The sequence below is a fragment of the Furipterus horrens genome, unplaced genomic scaffold (assembly GCF_987537825.1).
Source record: "Furipterus horrens unplaced genomic scaffold, mFurHor1.1.pri manual_scaffold_10, whole genome shotgun sequence".
In the NCBI taxonomy this organism is placed as follows: Eukaryota; Metazoa; Chordata; class Mammalia; order Chiroptera; family Furipteridae; genus Furipterus; species Furipterus horrens.
The window spans coordinates 60993759-61017068 of NW_028327180.1; the positions used below are offsets into that span (position 1 = coordinate 60993759).

General features: G+C 46.2%; 2 protein-coding genes, 1 long non-coding RNA gene and 2 other non-coding genes across 5 annotated transcripts; 4 read left to right on the forward strand and 1 right to left on the reverse strand.

The window, feature by feature from the left end:
* Nucleotides 1–6129: 6129 nt before the first annotated feature.
* TRIM52 (tripartite motif containing 52) lies at nt 6130–7646 on the forward strand. The gene is given in 5 exon segments (XM_090287890.1): nt 6130–6262; nt 6264–6331; nt 6334–6536; nt 6539–6716; nt 6719–7646. Coding segments are annotated over 5 exon segments (801 nt in total). The 5' UTR covers nt 6130–6143; the 3' UTR covers nt 6952–7646.
* Nucleotides 7647–8775: 1129 nt separating this feature from the next.
* Nucleotides 8776–17986, reverse strand: LOC150000422 (uncharacterized). The gene is made up of 3 exons (XR_016513282.1): nt 17681–17986; nt 10682–10802; nt 8776–9189 (listed from the first exon to the last, which is right to left on the reverse strand). It is a non-coding gene; the product is annotated as an uncharacterized LOC150000422 (long non-coding RNA).
* An 89-nt stretch (nt 17987–18075) lies between these two features.
* RACK1 (receptor for activated C kinase 1) lies at nt 18076–22650 on the forward strand. Its single transcript, XM_090287891.1, has 8 exons — nt 18076–18239; nt 19176–19347; nt 19896–20043; nt 20208–20303; nt 20713–20823; nt 21453–21593; nt 22114–22224; nt 22540–22650. Exons 1-8 carry the CDS (start codon nt 18131–18133, stop codon nt 22603–22605), a joined length of 954 nt encoding a protein of 317 aa, XP_090144017.1. The 5' UTR covers nt 18076–18130; the 3' UTR covers nt 22606–22650.
* LOC150000424 (small nucleolar RNA SNORD95) lies at nt 18490–18557 on the forward strand. Its single transcript, XR_016513812.1, has one exon. It is a non-coding gene; the product is annotated as a small nucleolar RNA SNORD95 (small nucleolar RNA).
* Nucleotides 19659–19738, forward strand: LOC150000425 (small nucleolar RNA SNORD96 family). Its single transcript, XR_016513805.1, has one exon. It is a non-coding gene; the product is annotated as a small nucleolar RNA SNORD96 family (small nucleolar RNA).
* Nucleotides 22651–23310: the final 660 nt, after the last annotated feature.

Sequence of the window (23310 nt, forward strand, 5' to 3'; positions counted from 1 at the left end):
AAACACCCCAAACAGTACTGCCTCCCCCTGCCAAACCAGGCCAGTTTCAGAATATGCCAGTCGGAGGTAAAGTCTTTCAGAAAAGCAGAAGTCCAAGGCTCAGCATTCGTGGTCACAGTTCAGCATTTTAGGCATCTCTGTCTAATCCATGCTTGGCTAGGCAGGTTCCCACTATTCCAGCCTTATTAGCCATGCCACCGTGTTCTCCAGGCAGGTTTCCCAGTGAGTCTCCTCTTTTTTACTCCAGACCTCATGGCAGATTCTCTCCAAACCCCGTGGCTTCCCCCTTACACCCCAGCCCTCCTAGCAAACTCCCCTCTTACACATCAGACCTAGCCGACTTCCGTCTACCCCCTTTCAGACTGCGTGGCTTCTCTCCACATCCTCAAGGCTCTCCCTAATTTTAAATGTTGACTCCAAGCACCATACATCATTATTATGAAAAGTATTTTAAGCCTATCATCTGCCCTCTTGCCCTGGGCACAACTATTATCTAGTTACTAACTTACCATAGATATATGCAAAGTACAGTAGTCCCTCTCTGTATCACGGTTCACTTATCACGGCCTCACTGTATCGCGGGATTTTTAAAAATATTATATTTAACTATTTATCGCAGATTTTTTGCTATATTGTGGGATTTTGCGGTACTGTATACATATGTTGTTAAAAGTTACGTAGGTTTAAGAGTGTATAATATGTTTAAGAACATAAGTAGTGTTTATAAATAAAGTATGGAAAAGGTTAATAAGAGACTGAGAATGGTAAGGTTCCTATTTTGCGGATTTTCACCTATTGCGGGGGGGAGGGGTACAGAGTGTAAGACCTGCGATAAGTGAGGGAATACTGTATTATCTCCTTTCCCCAGCCCCAAAACCAAGAGCTGTGGGGCCTTTAGGGACCCTTTCCCTGCTCTGTTATAAGAGAAGCCTACAGGGTGGAAGCAGAAGAGGAGCTGAGGGCACAGGCTGTCGTCCCCCTATAAATTTTTAGCCTCTCCTTGCTCCTGAACTTCGACATAACTGAATAGTAAGCTCCAGAATGAAGACAGAACCTCACATCAAGGCAAAGAGCCAGGAGGAGGGAGTCGGCCTGCCAGCTGCTGGAGTCACTCAGTCAGGCCCCTCCAGGCTTTCCTGGCTGCACTGTGACCCAGGCAACTAGAGCCATCGAGTCATAGCTGGGCTGAGTTAAGGAAGCGTGAGGCTGTTCTGAAATCCCTCTACCCCTAGCAGTAGGGGATGGAGGAGTGACCCCACAGGCCTCAAGTTTGGTCTCCCATCCAGGCACTACAGCTTGGGCCCCTGCCTGAGCCCAAATCAGATGGAGCTGAGAGGAGGAGGGGCCCAGAGCTGGTCTTCTCAGGCACTCTCCAGTGAGCTCTTGAGCACATGGCCTCCCTGCTCTTTCCTGCCCACACACCAGGGAGAGGATGCAGGGGACCTGTCCCTGCTCCCCTGTCTTCCATCAAGCCCCCATTCTGATCAGGAGATGAAGTAGCTGGCACTCATCATCTTAACTCCACAGGGCAGCTAGGCAGGGACTGAAGAGAAAGCCCATGAGATCAGAGTCAAGAAACAGGCTAGGCTAAGGTCTCCCCTAAAACCACTGTGGTCATAGAACCCTGCTTCTGAGTTCCCTAAGTCTGACAGCTCCCTGAGAGCTGGTATTATGTGCCAGGCTGGCCTGGCCTGCCCTGGGGAGGTGCCTGGCAAGGAGACCTAGAGGTGCACGCCAGCGTTTCTGGTTACAGTCTCCCACCCCCAGCTTCAGCGTCCCAGCCTGGTCCAGCCCAACCTGGCCAGTGAAATGGCCAAAGTGCAGGGGACTTTTTAAAAAATATATTTTACTTACTTTTAGAGAAAGGGGAAGGGAGAGAGAGAGAGAAACATCCATGTGCGAGAGAAACATCAACCAGTTTCCTCTTGCACACCCCCAACTGAGAACCTGCCCTGCAACCCTGGCTTGTGCCCAGACCTGGAATCAAACCAGTGCTCCTGGTTTGCGGGATGACGCCCAAACGCTGAGCCACACAAGTCAGGGCATGCAGGGACTTTAAATTCAAAAACTAAACATATGTATCCCTCTGAAGCAGCAACTCCCCTCCTAAATCTTTTTATTTTTAATGTATGTTATCCTTACTGGAAGACAGGGACATGCTTACTGATTTTAGAGAAAGGGGGAGGGAGGAAGACAGAGAGGGAAAGAAACATTGATGTGATCTGCCTCTCACACATGCCCCAACCAGGAATTGAAGCCATGATCTTTTTGGTTTACGGTAGGACACCTAACCAACTGAGCCACACTAGTCAGGGCTGCTGTTGCACTCTTTATGGGTTTTCCAGCCTAAAAAGGCTGCTGTGAGTTCCCAGGGATAAATGTTCTGAAATCAGAGTCCTGAGAAAAATGCCCTGGCAGCCACCATCATTGCTCAGCCAGCCCAGCTGCCCTCCACTGCTGGCAGTTTCCCAGTGTCCTGGGACAGTGGCAGCTGGAGCCCTGTGTGTGCCAGTTGACCTGCCCTGACAACCCTCAGCTCCCAGCTGAGTTCAGGAGAAAGCTAGCAGAACTCCTGTGAACAGAAGAGCGTGCCTAGTTGCTGGGGGCTGTGAGGTTTGGAGTGCTTAAAACTAAGTCTCCCATATACCCTGGAGAAAACCAGCTGAGCATCACAACATAATGGAATCTGAAAAAGGTCCCTCTCCTAGCTGGATTGAGGAGAGGTAATTTAGAGGAGAAAGGAAAATAAAAGAAAATAGGTGTCAAACTTTCAAGATCCTCATTCATTTAGGTATTCTTGAGAACAGGTGTCCCCACTTTGTTTCTTTAGGTATTACCAGTTCCTTTGAGATGCCCCCTCCGGCCTTCTCACCAAGTCTCACTGCTCCCCTTTGTTCTTTCCGTTAGCTGTCCTATTCCCCACCTGGGGTCAACTCCCCTGGGGCAGGCAGACCTTGCTTTTGAACAGCCCCTTCTTCCCTCCATCTGCTCGCCAGCTTGTTCCCTCACCCACTTCTGTGTGCAGGGCAGACATTGCATTCAGAGATGGGGAAGTCTTCCAGCCTTGAAGCTCAGTCCCAGTTCTTGTTGCTCAGATTTCTACACTCACCCCACACAAGTCCCCCACCCCAGTGGCTCCTTGGGTTCCACCATGAGCTCCAAGAAGACTCGAAGACTGCAAACTAGAAGCTTATTTTTAGTTCCCTAACAAAGAACACCACACATAGGTGTTGTGCCTTAGAGAAGCCAGGCCTGGGTTTCACTCTCTCCAAACAGAAGGCTCTCAGAACCATTAGAACACCGGCTGGGCTATTTTTCACCACAGGGTCCCAATCATTTTGACCCAATTCAAAACGGGAGAATATAGAAGATGGGGGAGTTTCTTCCAAGGCACATCGACTACAGGTTACTGCAGAGGCCGATTTAACGGCGGGCGCACCGGGCACGCGCCCTGGGCCCCGACTTCTGAAGGGCCCCACAAAACCCCAACTTTACACTTTTTTCTAATGACACCAAGTTTGGTTTCATATGTACAATTTTAATTACGTACAAGTTGTAAACTTGCGGGGCCCTTCAGAAGTCGGGGCCCAGGGCGCCCACCGTTAAATCCGCCTCTGGCCCTGGCAGGTGATGAGGATACAAAAGTAACCCCAGTGGGCACTGTTCCAAACACTTTACAGATGACAATTAATTCAAATTCACAACAGCCCGTGACGTGTGTGCTAATATCATCTTTATTTTGCAGATAGGGAACTGCCTCACAAAGATGTTGAGAAACTAATCCATGTGGCTTGAATTATCGGAGGGATCACTTTGTAAATTATATAATTGCCTAACCATTATGCTGTACACCTGAAACTAACATAAAATAATACTGAATATCAACTATAATAACAATTTTTTAAATTATTATTCCAAGGTCACACAGAGAGTGACAGAAAATTGGGATCCTAATACAGCCTGCTGCCAGCCTTGGGGAAGAGTCCCCTTCAGGAGATTATGCCAGGGCAGAGACCTGAAGGATAATGAGGAATTATAGCAGGGAGAAGCCCTGCGACAAGAGCCTTCTAGGTGAGAGAACAACATGTCCCAAGACACACAGGCAACAGCCTGGTGTGAGTATGTCACACTCCCATTTATGATAGTGGCTCTGGTGGTTGCAGAGTGGAGTGAAATGAGGGCAACTGACTATGGGGGTCAACGGACAGGGCCCTCCCCCACCCATGACTGAGAGCTAGTGAGATAGCTACTGGCCAGAAGGAATGTGTATTGTTTTGGGAATGAATTGTAACTCCCTCCTTATTTCTTTTTGGGAGCAGCTTCTTGACCTTTTACACAGAGGTAATGTAGTTTAGAGTCATGCAGAGGTCACATGCCTCCTTTGTCTGGGACCCCTTAAAACGAACCTCAGACTGAAGGAGGTGTGGTCTCTCTTACACTGACCCTTTGCCTGGTGCATTAGCCTGTAATGTGAGTAATAAATGGCATGTCCACCAGGTAGTTTTTTTGGTATATCACTAACACTTAAGTAGCTGCTCAGTTTGGGTTTGCAACTCCTGTGCTACAGTTACCCTTGAGGAAACTTTTTGATTAGTTGAAAGCTGATGAGGTCAGATCTAGAATGGCAGCAACAGAAAGAAGGCCTAGATTTGAGAAGATAAAAATCAGCAAGACTCGATCCATTTACACCCTCAGAAAACATGTAGGGGGCACTTGCTGTATGTTCAGCATTATGATCAAGAACTTGTGTGTACAATGGATAGCACATTTCCCCCCCTTGCTTTGTGCCGCTTACAGTGCAAGTTCGGGCCAAGAGAGGGAGAGGTTGCTTTGTGTTGAAGGTTCCATTAGGGTAGGTGTTGTTCCTCAGATCAATGACGGGTGCAATCACTCCAGTGGATGCTGAACAGCATTTTACTGAAGTAAAATAGAACGTATCAGGATGCCTTGAATGCCATAAGGAAAAGAACAATTTCTAGAAGTTTTGTTTCTGTTACACATGTGCAAGTCTGTATTGGATCAACATGTGCAATGTACTTCTTACTGAAGGTCAAGTTAAAAAAAAAAAACACAAATCTTTAAAACCTTCAGTGAAGGGTGACCACACACCTGTAACTCTGTACTCCTTGAAGGAACTAATAATGCCTTTTTTTTTTTCTTGTTCCTATAAGGTTGGCAGATCAAAGTGGATGAATGAATGGATTGATGGCTAGATGGAATAAAAAATGCATGGATGGGTATGTGGATGGCGAGTGGAAAGATAATGGATGGAGGGAGGCAAAAGGATCTACAGAAGTCGGTGTAGGGAATGCTGAGTCTGAGGTGTCTGAGGGGTTGCGGGAGAAGTCAGGGTTAGGAGGCCAAGGCTCTGCAGACAGCAAGAAGGGGTGCACTGGTTTGAGAAGGAAAGCTGGAGGCACACAAACCCCACCCACGAGAAACACTTTGACCTCACGGCCACTCCACGCATCTCGCTTGGTTCACACGCGCCACGTCCCCAAGCCGCACCGCAAAGAAAGTCCCCTCTACCGCCAAAGCCTCTGGTTAGAAGGGCCGGAAGTGCACAAGAGCACCCGAGCTCGGCCGTGTTCGCCACCCTTTCACGTCTGTTTCGGGGTGCGGGCTCTTGGAAGCAGCTGCAGCACCCTGCGGCTGTAGGGTTAGAGTACGCCTAGCGCTGCTCAGTGGCTTCCACTAACTCCCTGTCCGCGCACTCACCCGGCAGGCTTTTCTGGGGTGCTGGGCGCACAAAGGGCCAGCGCGAACTTCCCGGACGCCAGAAACACGCTTCTGCCAGGTGCTCAGACCACCCCTCCGGGGTATGGGGTTAGAGCGCCAGCATCAGGTTGGTTCCTCCCACCCGCCGTGCTGAACGCTGCGCTGAGGCTGACGCCCGAGGCTTGAGCCACCTGGGAGGGAGGGAGGGAGGGACGAGATAGCGTAAAAACTGGGCTTGCACGTGAGCCTCGAAGGGTGGCCGTGAATTTGGACCTGGGGCCTTCGCCCCTCGAGATTGCAAGTCAGGAGGGGAGTGAGGCTTCTGTGCCGGCCTGCGGAGTGTGAGGAGGGTGCGGGATAGGCTCCTGGCGTGCCCGCTCCTGGGCCGCAAGCTGACACACCACCCCTGCAGACGGTGCGTTAGGATGGCGGGCGGTCCCGCTGCTCCCAGCTCTGTGCAGACCCCTCGGGTGGAGGCGGTGTGCGCCACCTGCCACCATTACTTCACGCACTCTGAGTCCATTGGTTGCGGGCACAGCTTCTGCTGTGTGTATGACCCAGCTGTGCAGAGAAGAGGGTGAGGACGGCAGGGACCAGGAGGAAGGTGAACGGGAAGCGGACGGGATACCACCATGCCAGTGGTTCTGTACTGTAAGAATGCTGACGAGTTGTTCCAGGGCCCAGAGGATGACAAGCCCCATATCGAAGACAGTGGCATAAGGAATTGGGGCACCGTGGACTGCCTGTGGGACCCGGAGGAAGAGGAAGATTGGGACTATGACCTGGAAGGCTGGAGACACGACCTGAGAACTGGCGTGCCCTGCGAGAAGAGGAGGTACTGGGAGAATACGCATGAGAAAGATGACCAGCCTCCTCCCCGGGCCCCTCCGCCTGCCCCCAATGCTGAAAGGTCTTTACCAGTAGCAGCTTTCATCCCAACCTGCAGCTAGTCAATGTGGTCCAGGCATTTCGCCACATGTGCCCAACTTGTATCCAGGGAGCCAGGGTACCTGTTCCAAACATCAAGAAGCCCTGAAGCTCTTCTGCAAGGTGGTCAGAGAGGCCATCTGTGTGGGGTGCAGAGAATCCAGGAGCCACAAACAGCACAGCGTGGGGCCATTGGAGGAGGTGGTGCAGGAGGAGTACAGGGTGAGAGGCAGGAGGGGAGGTGCAGGTTTGAAAGGAGTGGAAAGAAACAAGGGAAGCCACGAGCGATGGGTACTTGTTAGCTGAACCTCTTTTTTATGAGGGGTAGGGGCATACAATGCAGAGATGGGCACATATAGACAAAGGAGACATACTGGCTGAGGCCAACTGGCTTCCCTAAGAGGAAACTGAGCCAAGACATGACAGTCCCCAGAAACTGACCACTGTTGTCATTCCCTTTCAGTCTACCCAAGTAAAAGGGGTAGAGGTGACAGATCCCTAGTACTTAATTTCCCTCTGATGTGAGTCCTGAGTCTATCCCCGATCAAAACTCCAGGACCCTTAACACATAGGAATGGAAAGCCACAGTACTTTAAGATAATAGACATTCCAGACTGCAGAGCACAAGTGGTATCAAAACCGATGTCTGGTATTGGTAAGCTGAAATGCCAGGTTTGAGTCCTGGACTAATAAGAGCAACTGGCCATGCCCCACTGCCAAAGTTTGGGGTTGCTTCCCCAGAGTCAGTAGGTCCACTTTCCCTGTAGAGAAAGGCAGAGGACATAAATGTCTTTGATGGGTCAAAATAAACCACATCCTGATCACTTTGCTTTCCTGGTATAGTACCATAGTGGAAAGAGTGAAGGATTTAGGACCAGATGACCTGGCTCTGCCACTTACTGTCTCATCTTCGGAAGTTTTCAACCTGTAGGCTTTACTTTTTCCCTAGCCTTAGCATGATTAAAAGAGATCATGTATATATGAAAGTATTTTATAAACCATAAGGCTCTAATCAGATATCTGCTTTTTTATTTGACTTTCCTCTTTGTCTTCCCTTCTTTGGGTTTTGACTTGGTTAATGCCTTGCTTTCTAGTTCTCATCTGAGTATGAAAGAGTTGATTCAATGATAGTGTGAATACTCTCTTCCTTACCAGAAGCCTAGGTAGATGTGACTCCTGGGAGTACCCAAGGAAGGAGAGGTGGTCTTCAGTCCCATAAAAGCCTTAACCAGGATATTCAATAGCCACTGCTCACATCTCAGTAGTGCTGTACAGTTTATAAAATGTATTTCCTCATGTTCTCCTACAGCAGCCATTTTCAAACTGTGGGCTTTGACCAATCAGTGGGTCTTGAAACAAATGGGTCATGCCTAAATTATCTTAAAACAGAAGAGAAAATAGAGTTCATGAAGCATAAGAAGGGTAAGCACTGTTTTATAAAACTTCTAAGTTATATGTACACTTGGTCTCCAAGTAAAACGTATTGCTTACTCTGGGTTGCAGTCAAAACAAACAGAACACTGTCCTATAGCCATCATATATTAGATATTATCATCACCCCCTATTTTACAGTAACTATTGGTAAATGCACAGTTAAGACACAAATCTTAACTACAAATAATTGCTAATTTGATTATACTAACCCGACTTTAAGGACAAACCCAAGCACCATTTTCCACCACGGTAATAATTAAATTTGCCTACAAAATAAACTATGTTCTATACTTCTGGGTTTTAGTACACTGAAGCTGAGGGAAGGATGTATGTAACCTTTCATTCTTCTGCTAGAATAGTTTCTGGGAAGGATTTGGAATTGGAATTTTAATTAAAAGCCAATTTAAACGAGAAAAGAGATGGTCTCTTCAAGTAGGAGACAAGATAACATTCATTTGAAACCTGAAAAGTTATTTATAAACAGCAAACAAAATTAAAGAAATTGGGGATATTCCCGTTTGAATTACAGAATATTTAAAAGAAAATAAAACTTTTACTTTCAATCATATACCAGAACTTAAGTGTTGCCAAATACAGAAATTACACTGAAAAGGTAAAAATTTTTATTTTATGTAAGTTATGTGTAAATTGATAGTAATTGACATATTCTTCCATTCTTTATACAGTTCATAGTTTTGTTAACTTCCTTTCATTGGTGAATGCACATTACAGTAGCATGATTCAGAATTTTACTAAACAAGAGTCTTATAATAGTTAATGTAAGAAACTATTTTTGTATAATGGCTTATTTAACATGTTAGACATTAAGCACCACACAGCTGTGGTTACTGTGTGTTCTCACCAACTACTAATTCAACACAAACTTTTTGTCTACTTCGGAGTGATCAAGCTTTCTGATTTTAGGGACCATGAGTAGGGAGTTGTTATTCATCAAAGATTTTGCATATCCAGGACAGATATATTACTTTCAGGTCAATGTTCTTTTAAAGTTTAATTTTGTGTAAGAGGCTTTTTAATTGGAAATTTTACTTATTTACATCTTCCATTTTGTCCATCCCATGAGTTAAGAGTTCGTCTTGGCTCTTCAAGCTAGAATCAGAGGATTATAAAAGTTAAGGTCATTTAGATTTGACTGAGGGAACCATTAAATGGTGTGAGGTTTTAGGCAGCAAGTGGGTGTGTAAAAAGAAAATGAACAAAGAACTTCACTTACTGGTGCTCAGGCATAACTGGATGCCTGTATTGCCCTGCCACCCAGCTGCCACCTATGAAATCATTCATCACCCTGCAAGAGGGACCAGATACTTCCATCATCAATTCTCCTTCGACAAAGCTGAAGATGCAGCCAATTTTTTTGAGGATTGCATCAATTACACATTTACATTATGACATAGAAGATAGGGTCAACTTCTGCAGTTACTTGAAAGTGTTGGGCAGTGACACCATGCCAAACATTGTTAAATTTATGCCATTAAAAACATGGGAGTGTTCTGCAAAGCACAATTCTCTGCAGCTTTAAGGCTGGGCAATATTAGAATATTAACAGGAATCTTCAAAGGCCATGAAAACTTAATTATTAAATAGCCCTTTTAACTGTAAAGGAGAAAAAAATGGAGAAATATGTGAAGCCCTACATTCCAAGTGTTGCCACAGCTTTAAGAAGAAATTAAGGAATCCCAGAATTTCTTCATCTACTTCTACAGTCTTAACTCAGAACTTACAACTGAGCATATCATTCTTCAGGTTTTAAAAAACACCAGCGCACCCTTCTTTGCTATTAGTTGAAATGAATCTACTGATGAAGAAAACTGTGCTTTGCTTATTATCACAATTAGGGTTTAAAAACTGTGGATGTGCTGTTCTCACAAGCCTAGCACTTGACCACTAAAGACAATATTTTTGAAACTCTATCAAATAAACTGAGTTTTGGGGAAAATTATAGAAGTATTCATTAATGGTGCTACAGCAATGGCATGTTTTAAATCTGGTGTGTTTCTTTTGGGGGGGGCAAAAAATTGGAGAAAATTGGCATTCAAATGTACTGCAACAGTCAATGTGAAGCACCGACTTCCCTCCATCTGCCCACAATCTACTGGAAATCTTTAGCCTTGCTGTCAGCATAGCTGTGTGGAAAAACAGTACCTTTGATCCTAGTTTGCCTTGGGTTTTCTATTACATACTGAGGTTCCTTGGTTGCCAAAGAACTGCACTCAGCTGAATTTATGGACAACTAAATTTGGAATGCCAATGACAGAACCCGGGTTTTGGAACACCAACAAAATGTAATCTGTACTTTAAATTTTCAAGAATTTAAACTTTCAGAATTTAACACATTGAACTTTAAAATGCATTGACCCTGAAATGTCAAGGAGCAGACACTAACAATCACTGCTCATTATTAAATACTTTACGCACAACTTGCCAAAAATCCAGCTACAGATAACAAACTCATGCTAACAGTGTCTAATTTTCTTGGTCGGTCTTTTGAGGACCAGATTCATGAATGTTATTTCAAGAAAAAAAGTTAAATATCCAGAACTATTTTGGGTGATGTATTCTTCACCTTGTTCTTAAAACCTACCTGTGGGAGTTTTTGGGACAAATGTGTTTCACACTCATGTTCAGTCTTCACTGGAAGAACTTCAGAAGGATTTTGTGGAACTGAAACTCTTGATTGTTTTTACCAGCAACTTCCAGCTACTCTAGAAAAAATTTGGATGTAAAATGTGTAAATATAGAGGATTTCATTCCATTTGTTATTCCATTTTCTCCTTACATTTTATTTTTAAAATATTTTATTATTTTTAGAGAGAGGGGAAGGGATGGAGAAAGAGGGAAAGAAACATCAATGTGTGGTTGCCTCTCATGCACTCCCAGCTGGGGACCTGGCCCACAACCCAGGCACATGCCCTGACTGGGAACTGAACCTGCGACTCTTTGGTTCACAGGCCAGTGCTCAATCCACTGAGCCACACTAGCCAGGGCCTCCTTATATTTTAAAAGCTTTTTTTTCCTTCTTTTTTTGCTATATCTAATTGTGGATAAAACAGTGAAAGAGTATTGTTTTAAAAGTTTGCATTTTGTTGAATCTTCTATACCACCCAGGAAAAAAAGTTAAGGTGTAACTGTGATATGGTTATCACATCACCTGATTAAAATTTTGCCTCCCAAAATTACCACTTTTTAAATAATTTTAGTTGTGATACTTAACTTCGAAACTTTAAATATCACTGGAGGGAGAATGTAAGATTTTTATTTTTTTCTTAAATAAAAGAGAGAGAGACATCAATGTATGAGAAAGAAACATCAGTTGGTTGCCTCTTGCATGCCCTCAGCCAGGAACCTGGCCCACAACCCACGCAAGTGCCCTGACTGGGAATCAAACTGGCAACCTTTGGGGTCAGTAAACTGGTATTCAATCCACTGAGCCACACCAGCCAGAGCAAATGTAAGATTTTTAGGTTTATGAGAAGTAGAGGTGTGGGTTGCAAAGATGTTGAGAAAAACTGGTATACCCATATCCACCAGATGCTCATGTGTTTATTGAATATCTTCTCCACTAGGTCCAGCTGTTCACCACTGTATCACAAGTCAGACTGTTTAAACTAGCTTCTCTTTATTCCTATGGTTGACTTGCTCCACATCTGAAATCCTCAACTCCAATTGTACTATGACCTTAGCTCTTAGCCTTCTGGTGCAGTTAAACAAACTCCAGTTATACCTGCCCTTCAGCTGGAGGCCACTGTTTCAAGAATCCTAAATTTTTCCTTCCCAATTTATCAGACACTTGCTAGCCTTACTTACTATCCTACTGAACCTGGACCTGATTAGTCTTGGCATGAAAAACTGATCCATGTTGTGGTCTAGACCAGTTTCTCAACCTCAGCACTACTGACATTCTGAGTGAGATAATTATTTGGTGGTAGGAGGAGGGTTGTGGATTTTAGGATGCTTAGCAATATCTCTGGTCTCTACTTACTAGGTATAAGTAGCACCCCTCCTCCACCAGTTGTGACAACAGATGTCTCTAGACATTGTCGGATGAAATGTTGGGGAAGGGAGGGTGCAAGATCATCCCTGGTTGAGAACCACGCATTTAGACTCAGGGAACCAGTCATATCCACAGATGTGCCATTACCAGCCTCACTTAGGCCCTATTGCCAGTGCCTGGCATAGGTGTTCAGAAGTGTTCAGTGGAAGAATAGCCTCACCTAGCTGGAACCTTATTAAATGTAGTCTTAACCTCAGTAGGTTAATTGATAGGACCCAGACTTCTCCTAGCTCTTGGGGTGCAGGTGGCAGCATCAGTAAGCCTTTCTTAGACATTGGAACTGCCTATGTTATTGCCAGTTCGGAGAACAGAACTATGACAAAGCAGTATGTGAAATCAAGACCTAGAAATGATAATAAAAAGCAACCACTTTAGCCACTCAGTTTCAGCAAGGCCATAGGGCAGTCTTTTTTGTTTTGTTTTTTTAAGTACTATGCAGAACTAATACATAAGAAGGACCAGAGCTTGTTGGTGGCCCTGGGCTGATACATATTAACATCAGCCCCTAAAGTACTTCCTTGAAAGCTAAGACTACTGTGTCATTGGCCATCAACCTCTGGCCATCATGCTATCCCTCTTGTAACTTTTAGAGGACCTACAGATTCCATGCTATTTTCCACCTCGAATCCCTGATCCCTTCTGAAAGTTTTCATCTAACAGTGAAGTTATTACAAATATTTATTGACCAATTACATGGGATTACAAAGGGGGAGGCAGGGATACTAGTCCTTTATACCAGGTCTAAAAGGACTTTCTGCACTGATGGATGTGTTCTAAATCTATGCTCTCCCAATACAGTAGGTACCACTAGCTGCATATGACTTTTGAGCTCTTGAAATGTGGCTAGTGCAACTCAGGAACTGAATTTTTAATTGTATTTAATTTTAATTGACTTTAAATAGTTATGCTTGGCTAGTGGCTATAGTCATATTGAACTGTATAGTTCTATGCAAAGACAGGTTGAATTCTGCTCCTTCCTAGGACCATAAAGAGTAGTAGCAAGTCCAAAGGGAAGATGAAAAGAAGTGAGACAACTTTTTTTCCCAATCAGGAGAGGCAGGCTGCAAGGTGATATCTTTAGTCATAAAAGGAGGAAATATTTAAAAGAAGGATTTCTTGTATTTTTTAAAAATCTAACCAAAATGGCCTTGAGCCAGTTTCACTTGTGGGGGGTATGACAGGAGAAACTAATGGAAACTACCTAAAAAAATTATATTACCCCCTTCCCAAAAAAAGCCGGGGCTGGGTCCTTAAAATAGGAAGGATATAAGTATAAATAAGGTTTTATTTGGTGCCTAACATTTTGAAAGTAGGATGAGGGGCAAAACTTAGTCTTAAGCAGGTAAGTGGGTTCTTTCCTTTTCCATTTCACAGCAAATCCTGACAGAGGACGGTGAGGAGGTCTTGGAGTCCCACATGGGAAAGCAGTCTGTGCTGGCAGTGTTAATGAAAGGAGAGAGAGGTGTAGGAAGAACAGGGCTAAAAAAAGAGACCATGAGAGCTAAAGGTGGTGATATATTACACTTTCAATGATAGTCTTGGCCCATAAACCAGAGAGTCCTCAGAGGTAAAGAATGCTGTGCTTGGGGGAAAAAATGGCTCATCTCTGCATGTGAAAAGTATAGGAAGAGAAGCAACAAGGCTCCTGTTATCATAGACTTGCAAAGAAGGAAGGAAATGGCCTTTAAGTTAGTACTTTTCTCCCCACATCTCACCCTTCCAAAGGAGGAAAATTGATACCTCAGGGATTTGTATTAAAGAACAGGGAGGCTCATTCCTCCACAGCTATCACCCCTAGTGAGGTTCATACTTGGGGCCCCCTAACCTTTTTCCCCATCCTAACCTACTTGGACCCAGAGTTAGTCTGAGCCTTCTGGTTGACAATTCCACTTGGCACCAAGCAGGACCCAAAGATAAGAGGGGATCCAGGAGGCCTGGAAGAGGTTTCCTGGAGGCCACATACCCCCTTTTTGTCTGCTATTTCCTTGGCACACAGAATCCCCTCTCCCGTACAGCAGAGGATGGTCCTCCTCAGCAGACTCTGACTTCATAACCCAAGTGTGAGCAAGGAGAGCTATCTCCTCTCCATCCCTCATGTCTGTGGTAAGCTAATCAGCCTCAAGGTTCCATTTCAACACATTCGCCCAATCCTAGTTCATATGAAATTCACTTTGTGGTAAAAAGCTCAGAAAAGGCATGTTAGGTCAGCTTTTATTTCTCCCTACCACCTAATGCTACTTTACATCCTTGAACAAGACTTGAAGCTTGCCTTCTCTCTGTATTTCTTAAGAGTCCTACTTGGACCACACCAGCCAAAGCACCCAAGGCCTCTCCCAGGGAAGACCCAACAGAATGCCTTCAGGTCTGCTTTCTCAGAAACTATTAGAGCTCAGATTTCTGCCTAAGATGGACACTGAATCTTTACTTAAAAGACAAAAAAACAAACAAACAACAACATGTGATTTCTTTTAGGATCTGTTCCTGGCATTGATTTAATGCCACACCCCCACCTCTCACTAGGAAGAATAGAACAGAACCTATCATTATACTCCCATGTTTCCTTGTCACCAACCTTTTCGAGCTTAATTCCTTAGGTCTCAATCATTAAGTAATTTCTATATGCACTTCAATTCTAGACTCCGGAATAAAGGTGAGTTAGGGAGGAGAGAGATAGACTAGAAGTGATGTTCAATCCCTCACTCATAAGGCCTTTGGTAAGTCCTCAGTCCCGCCCTTCATAGGAGTGTCATGACCCTGCTAGAAACCCTCCTGTCCAGCTTCGGAATTCTTGTTTCTCTTACTCCAGCCTAGCCTCCAATGTGACAACAAATGCCTTTTAACAAACTCATGTCTAGGCAGGAGAGGGATGAGAATCCTACAGAGAACTCCCTAGGTTTCAGGATAAATCCAAATTCCTTAGCAGTCAATTCTTTCTGGACTAGGGCTCCCTGCTTACTGTGCTTTCATTCTCTCCTATCTTCCCTCCTCAAACCACCTCCCCCATAATTCTGCATGCAAACCACACGTGTACCTCCTCCCTAGAACATGCTCCCCTCCTGTTAACTATTTGTTCTTTACTAAGTCTGAGGCTGGCCCCAAGATTAGAATCTTCCACATGCCAAGCCCTCTACCATGTGCTGGGAATGCAATATGTAAGCAGAAAAATACCAGTCCCTGTCCTCAGAGCACTCAGAGGAAGGCCCCAAGGGGTTCAACAGCAAATAGAGCTAAATGCTGTGAAGGCCCAGCACACTATGAGGGTGTGAAACAAAGGAGCCTGACTGAAGCCTGAGGTCAAAGAGTGTTTCCCTGAGATGTCAACCCCAGCTGAGACCTTAAAGAACCTTAGATTTAACTAAGAAAAGGGAGGTGGGATAAGGGAGCCTTGCTTTCCCTCAGCTCCACACCTACCACCTGCAATAGTCCTCATCTGAGTGCTGGCAGGAGGGGCTGAAGGGACCTGTTCTTGGAGAAGAGGTCTTGGGCCCTTGGCAATAAGCCCAAGGGGCTTTCTGGCTGTGTAGATATTGCAGGCTCCCCCCCAAAAATAAGTGGTGAGTCGGACTTCCTTACAAGAATCTCTCCAATCTCCTCCTGGGATTCTTGCCTTGTGTGGAATGGAGGTAGTGCCCATGGGTACATAGAAGAGGGCAGCCCAGGAGCTCCGACCAGAAGTGGATGAAACCAGATTAAGTTCCCACTGGGAGTGGTGGGGCTAGGCCCAGCCTGGACGAGTTCTGCCTATAAAGGTATTTGGGACTAGGGGAGGCTCTGAAGGCAATCTGGGGCCAGGTGGGGCTTCCAGCAGGCTTCCACCTCTAAGAGGCTGGAGAAAAGCTTACACTCTGGAAGAGGATTGAAGGCCTGGCCTGGGCAAGTAGTAGACTTGTTGGGAGGCACCACTGGATTCTCAGACACATGAAAGATGTTACCCCACAGGAAGGAACTGAGCTCCTTGCTGACAAAGAGTGAATCCACTGATTCCTGGTTGAGAGAAGGGGTCCAGGGGGGCCCTTGAGCTGGGTCAGGTGGGAGCCTGTATGCCTAGCATGGGGCACCTGAGGGAAGCAGGTGTGGACGGGGCTCAACTCCAGCTGGATCTGAGTGGGAAAGGATGCCCCACCCCTGTCCCCATTACTAGCTACACACCAAGTGGTCTCCAGGGTTGAGGAGACACCTCCCTTGGCTCAGGACTGTCCTGCAGTGGCATTGTAGCCTACCGGCATCCCCTCTAAGAGGAAAGGCTGGGCAGTGGTTGGAGGAAAACTCCAAAGTGTAAAACCCAAATCCTACCGGCTCTGGTTGTCCAGAAAGTCCACTGTATTCCATTTCTCCCTCTCCTCCACTGGCACTGCCAGCATGCACGTGGTGGGCTTTAGGCAAAGGTATCTTATCATGGTCACAGTCTAGCTCTCTGGATTGGGAAAGGCCAGGGAGATCGGGGCTAGGCCTGGGGACCACCTGCTTCTAGAAAAGGGCCTGGCAGGTGCAGAAAGGTCCCATCCTTGAGCATGTGTGAGGGACCTGGGAGACTCATCTCAAACTTGGACTCCTGGGCAAAGTTCAAGAGCCGAATGAGGTTTCTGGAGGGGGGAAAAATATAATGTGACTGAGTTTTGACCTATTTAATTAATTTAGTCTCCACAACACCATGTGAGGTGGGTGCCGTAATTTCCAATCTCATTTCACAGATTTGAAACTGCAGTTAATACATGTTACAAACAGAAAAATAAATGCTTATGCATAAACCTCCCTTTATTTTGCTTAAATGATATGGCTGTCATCCTCCTGATCTACGTGCCCCGCTCTCTAAAAAAGGGGGGTGCTACCAGCGGTATCTTATCAGAGATTTGCAGGTGTAGAAGGCACCACACTTTCACACGCCAAGCGGTTCCAGGGGAGGCCGGCAGGCAACCAGGTAATCATATTGAACTGCTTACCTGTCCGGGGGCACGTCCTTCTGGGCCTTTCTGTAAGGTGGTTAGGCCTGGAGCCGGCTTTCCACGCAGTTTCCAGAAGCCAGGGGCCTTTCAGTTTCTACGGCAGCTCTCCGTGCTCTAGCCGCGGCGGCAGCAGGTGGCCACCGCGCAGCCCCACAGACTGATTTCTCGTCCACCCCGCACCTCCAGCCCTGTAGCACATTCTTGCCTCAGTCCGGCGTGGACTACGTACTTCCGGACTTGGAGTGCCGCAGCCAAAACCGTCAGCACGTAAACCTCCGGAGGGAAGAGCCGCCCACAGCGCACGGAGATTTTGTAGGGTTACTAGTTCTCCTGAGGTAGTTTATATTAATAATGTCATACCGGGGCTCTGGCTGGTGTGGCTCAGTACATTGAGCACCAGCCTGTGAACCGAAAGGTCCCTTTCGATTCCCAGTCAGGGCCCATGCCTGGGTTGCGGACCAGGTCCCTAGTTGGGGGTGTGCGAGAGGCAACTGATGTTTCTCTCTCACATCGATATTTCCCTCTCTCCCTCTCTCTCCCTCCCGTCCCCTTTCTCTGAAAATAATCTTTTTTAAATATGCCATACCGTATTTTTCGTTTTGTCCACCGTTACCATCTGAGCCACCACGCTGACAGGGCGGAGCTCGCGGCACGTAGGAGCGATGAAGCCGCTAGGCTTTCCTCAGAACTTTCCTGGCATGTTCCCTCTTCCGATTCTTAGGTCCTCACGTGTCAATCGCCTTGTAAACCACGGCGTTGATTTCACAATGTATTTGCACGCGCTACAAGATTATGCTGCATTGTGAGGGGTCCATGAGGTCTTACCCTATGCACTACATGCCACCACCATCTTGCACAGAATTGAATCACGGGAGCCGCCATTTTGCAAGAGAGAGTGCGTATTTCCGGTTCCGGGGAGGAGCTGCTCCCTCTTTTACTCCGCAGGGCCGCAGCGGCAGCGGCTGTGGTGCTTGTTTCTCTTGAGGTATCAACCTCCATCCTCGTCGCTGCGGGAACCCCCGCACCTGCCACCGCCATGACTGAACAGATGACCCTTCGTGGCACCCTCAAGGGCCACAACGGCTGGGTGACCCAGATTGCTACTACTCCCCAGTTTCCGGACATGATACTGTCCGCCTCTCGAGGTACGGGCTGATATTCGGGACAGAAGATTGGCCGACTGAGGGGTTTGCACGCATATTGGCGGCCAGGAAAACTCTGTGTGAGTTGTATATTACAGACCTGTGCCTGCACCTCAGCCAGGACGCACACATCGAGACGTAGGTCAGATCAGCCAATGGTTGCCAGGAGGGTTGCAGGGTTGGGGGCTTTTTTATTTCTTGCTTGACTCCCTGCAGGTGTGTTTAAATGTGCCCAGGAGCCTACGGGTCGGGTGCGGCGGTGATGACACCAACATGCCATCTGAGTGCCCGTGCTGAGACCCAGAGGCTGTTTCTGAGTTGCCGCCCGGCCCGGTGCTCAGTGGGAAGTGGGTGAACTACAAGGGGACCGCGTGTAACTATAGCCTCCGGGCTGGCGCTAGCCTGCCCTTTCTGTGTTGGGCTTTCCTTCTCAACTCTGCACTTGTGGAAGCTTCTTTCCCTTCCGTTTGCGCCCACACTATTGAAGGTGGTCTGAGACTAGGCTCGTTGTCTGGCGCTAATCGGAAAGCCTGAGTGAAACACGTTTTAGTCACAGCATCCATCCTGTAGCGTATAGAGACTTTACTAATCCCAGCACTTATGGCAGCCTCAGCTAGGATTCCCACATTCAAGCTGCTGTGTTTTGCATTAGACGTCAGATAAGACTAAATAGATGTTGAAAAGGGCGTTCGTAATCTCTGGTAAAGTTATGCACACCTGAGTTAAATTCTCTCATCATACGGTTTAGCTCTTCTGAAGAATCAACTTGACCATGGCTGGTAATGCTCTCATAGCCTGCAGTTCCCCTCCCTCTGTAAGTGTCCTTGTTACATTGTAGACCCACCAACGACCTTCAGGCACCCTGGATTGTACAGTAGGTGAGCAAGTGGCCTGTGGGATTTATCACTGGATTTTTTTTTCTGTTTTACTTAACCTTAGACAAGACCATCATCATGTGGAAGCTGACAAGGGATGAGACCAACTACGGCATTCCACAGCGAGCTCTTCGTGGTCACTCCCATTTTGTTAGTGACGTGGTCATCTCCTCAGATGGCCAGTTTGCCCTCTCTGGCTCCTGGGATGGAACCCTTCGCCTCTGGGATCTCACAACGCAAGTAGCTGCTCATTTAGCTCTTGGGCATTGGGGAAGAGCTGAGCAGAAATGAGGGAGACACTGTTGGGAGGTGGTTTCCCCTGGGCCATTAGGTCCCTTGTAGGAATTGTGAGTCAAGAGAGTACCTAGAGAGGACAGTTGATTGTTTGACCTCCCTCCTTTTTGCTTTTAGTTAGTCATGTGAAAGTGCTGAGGAGGGGTTTGGTCTGGTTGAGCACTTTAGCCAGATACTGCTGTTGGGAGTAGGCAAGAGTTTGAACAGGTTCTATCTTGGGAGCTCAGTCTTTGGATAGTCAAGCATAATGGAAGATCCTGGTGATGACAGGTGACATTGTCAGCCAATCCCCCACATGGGAATGAGGACATGTCCTGCAATTCTGAAGGGATCCTTCTGGCATATTCTCAGCCTGCTCTAATCAAGAGCAATGTCCAGGGTTGTGAGCAAGTGTGAGACTGCTGGGGCAGGAAGGAACAAGGCCAAGGAAACAGTCTTAACTGGAAGAATGCTCGCACAGTCTAGACAATGACCAAGACCTTCCTCGCAGGGGCACCACCACACGCCGATTTGTAGGCCATACCAAGGATGTGCTGAGTGTGGCCTTCTCCTCTGACAACCGGCAGATTGTCTCTGGTTCCCGAGATAAAACCATCAAGCTGTGGAATACTCTGGGTGTATGCAAATACACTGTCCAGGTAAAGTGAAGGCACGTGTAAAGGTTCTCTTCCACCCTTAACCTGGACTGTATGTAGTGATTCCAGGCTTCGTTGATCTTAAAGATTGTTGTTACAACCTAGGGGTGGGAGTCTAGGGGTTCATGGGACAAGATGATTTTCCCTAATTTCCTTTTCTTATGTAGGATGAGAGCCACTCAGAGTGGGTGTCTTGTGTCCGTTTCTCACCCAACAGCAGCAATCCCATCATCGTGTCCTGTGGCTGGGACAAGCTGGTCAAGGTGGGCTTGGAGCCAGGGTCTTTGCTGGCTGGAATGTGTTCCCACTGTCTCCCAGGTGGTCATGGGCTCCAACTTTCAAAGTTTTGTCCCTAGTTTTACTTTTTTCCCCTTGCTAGTTGGTCTAAAGTAGCTAATTGATTAGCCTAAGTACCTAAGGCAACAGAACATTTGTCAACTGTTTTAATCCTAATTGTCTATAAGTGGCCAAGACAAACTCTTTAGCTCTTTTGGTTACTGATGGAATAAAGAAAAAATGGCCACCCTATCCAGGAGTGCTTTTAAACAGGTTTTAAAAACCCTTTCGTTTGGCTGGTGCCCTTCTCACTCTGGCAGATCCAGAGCCAGGTTCTTTACTATGACCACTGCTACATCGTCATTCCTGGTCCCCCCCCCCCCCCCCACAACTTAGGTATGGAATCTGGCAAACTGCAAGCTGAAGACCAATCACATCGGCCACACAGGGTACCTGAATACTGTGACTGTCTCTCCAGATGGATCCCTCTGTGCTTCTGGAGGCAAGGTACTTGGGCCAGGAATCTCCTACTCAATGAGGACAGAGTATTAGAAAGAATGCTTAGGAAAATGGGATAGCAATTCAAAAATGTTTCTGAAGATCACTTTCTGGAAATGACATAGATGAAGCATACTGTTTAAAGAAGAAAGGTTATCTTCTATAAAGCTGGTTTCTTGAAACCATTGATGAGATTAGAATCTTCTTTTCCAAACTGATCCTAGTGATTTAGAAGTCATGGGCTTTTGGTAGGTTGGTGAGGTGGTTTGTTAAAGAAAAGGTATATAGAGTCATTAGTTTTGGGGAAGTTCAGGGTACAGGGGTGACGATATTTAAGAACTAAGACAGTCTTGCCTGGCTGGAGTGGCTCAGTGGATTGAGCCTTGGCCTGAGAACCAAGTGTCACTGGTTCGATTCCCAGTCAGGGCACATAACTAGGTTGCACGTCAGGTCCCCAGTTGGGGGCGCAAGTGAGAGGCAACCACACTGATGTTTCTCGCCCTCTCTTTCTCCTTTCCCCTCTCTAAAAACAAACAAATGAATTATTTAAAAAAAAAAAAAAATTAAGACAGTCTTTAGGCAGCTGAGATCAACATCTGAAGAGGTCACATTGTCCTAACACACCTTTTGTCTCCCAGGATGGCCAGGCCATGCTGTGGGACCTCAATGAAGGCAAGCACCTTTATACACTTGATGGTGGGGACATCATCAATGCCCTGTGCTTCAGTCCTAATCGCTACTGGCTCTGTGCTGCCACTGGCCCCAGCATCAAGATCTGGGTAAGTATGGGCTGCGGCTGAACCTAGGTATCTTAACCATATTCCATAAGCCCTGACAACATGGTGGTTTTCTGAACATCTGCTGTCAGGGTTTCGGTGGAGACCCAGGAAAAGCTAGTTCAAACTTCCTGGGGTTGGGGTTTGCAATGATTAGGAGCTCTTTGCCTCCAAAAAGGGATGGCCAATTATAGCAGCTTATTCAATCTCAGCACAGCTGACATTTTGGTCTGAATAATTAACAGGCCTGGGAACAGTCCTGTGCATTTTTGGATGTTTAGCAGCATCTCTGACCTTTATTTCCCACAAGATGCTTTCTGCAAACTATCAAAGTGACAACCAAACATGCTTCTAGGCATTGCCAAATATTGGGGGGGGGGGGGGGTGAGGGGGGTTGGCAAAAAAAAACTTCTGTTGAGATCACTGAATTATAAAGGGACTTTTGAGGGGGAAATCTCTGTTTTAAAGGGATTGTGTGTGTGTGTGTTTCAATGGCATTAAAATGCTAAGTTTTCTTACCCAGGACTTGGAGGGCAAGATTATTGTAGATGAATTGAAGCAAGAAGTTATCAGTACCAGCAGCAAAGCAGAGCCACCCCAGTGCACCTCTCTGGCCTGGTCTGCTGATGGCCAGGTAAGTGGGTGTGTTTCATCTGCCAGTCAACAACCAGCGTCTTCAACATTAGAATGATTGGGGGGGGGCGGTATTTAGCTGTGCTAGTGAACACATAGTACGTTTACGTGCATTGGAGGGCAGTCATTACCTGTCTTCAGTTAACTTTAAACTTGACCAGTTTTCAAGCGTATGAATTCTTATTACCAGCTATTGCTTCCTCTAGGAGTAATCACCCCTAATCAGAAGAGTGGGGCTCTTAAGGGCCATCTTGGCTGCACTGGGGGACTGCAGAGTTTCATAGCTATCACTTCTCACCATCATTTCTCCTTGCAGACTCTCTTTGCCGGCTATACAGACAACCTGGTGCGAGTGTGGCAGGTGACCATTGGCACTCGCTAGAAATATCTGACAGCGCTTTAAAAATAAAAAATACTGGTTTCCTGACTTGTAGAAAGTGTCTTTCTGATAGAAAAAAAAACTGCTTCCTCTGCTGTGCTGCTTACAAGTTTAGTTAAGATACTGGCAGACTGGAAGCCTTGGTCTAATAAACAAGGCTTGGCCATGAGGGGAAGATGTCTGTTAAGTTCCCTCATCAGTGTCCTGTTTCAGATACATTCTTAGGGTCTCCCTTAAACCTGGGGAAATTGTTCAGTGAAAGGGACTGATTATTCACAGTAGATGCAGTCATTTTAAAATTAGCAGAATCCTCAGGTCCAACTCTTCACATATAAGAATTGGACAAAGATGCATTTTGCCTTTCCTCCAAAGGGAAAATTACAATGCAGAAAACTTTCTGAAACTCATCAGGTTAAGGTTCTCATAGTGTACATCAAATTGGATCTTTTTGTTAAATTAGTTTAATTCGTTAAGGAAATGCAACTCACCAGAATTGCTGCTTAATAATCCCTTTTTACTCCTTCTGTAATTGGAGATTTTAAATTGTGTAGAGCCCTGACTGGTATGGCTCAGTTGGAATGTCAACCAGTAACCAAAAGGTGGGTTTGATACCTGGTCCAGGTACATACAGGAGGCAACCAGTTAGTTTTTCTTCCTCTAAAAGCAATGAAGAAGAAAAGGACCTCAGGTGAGGATTTTTAAAAATTA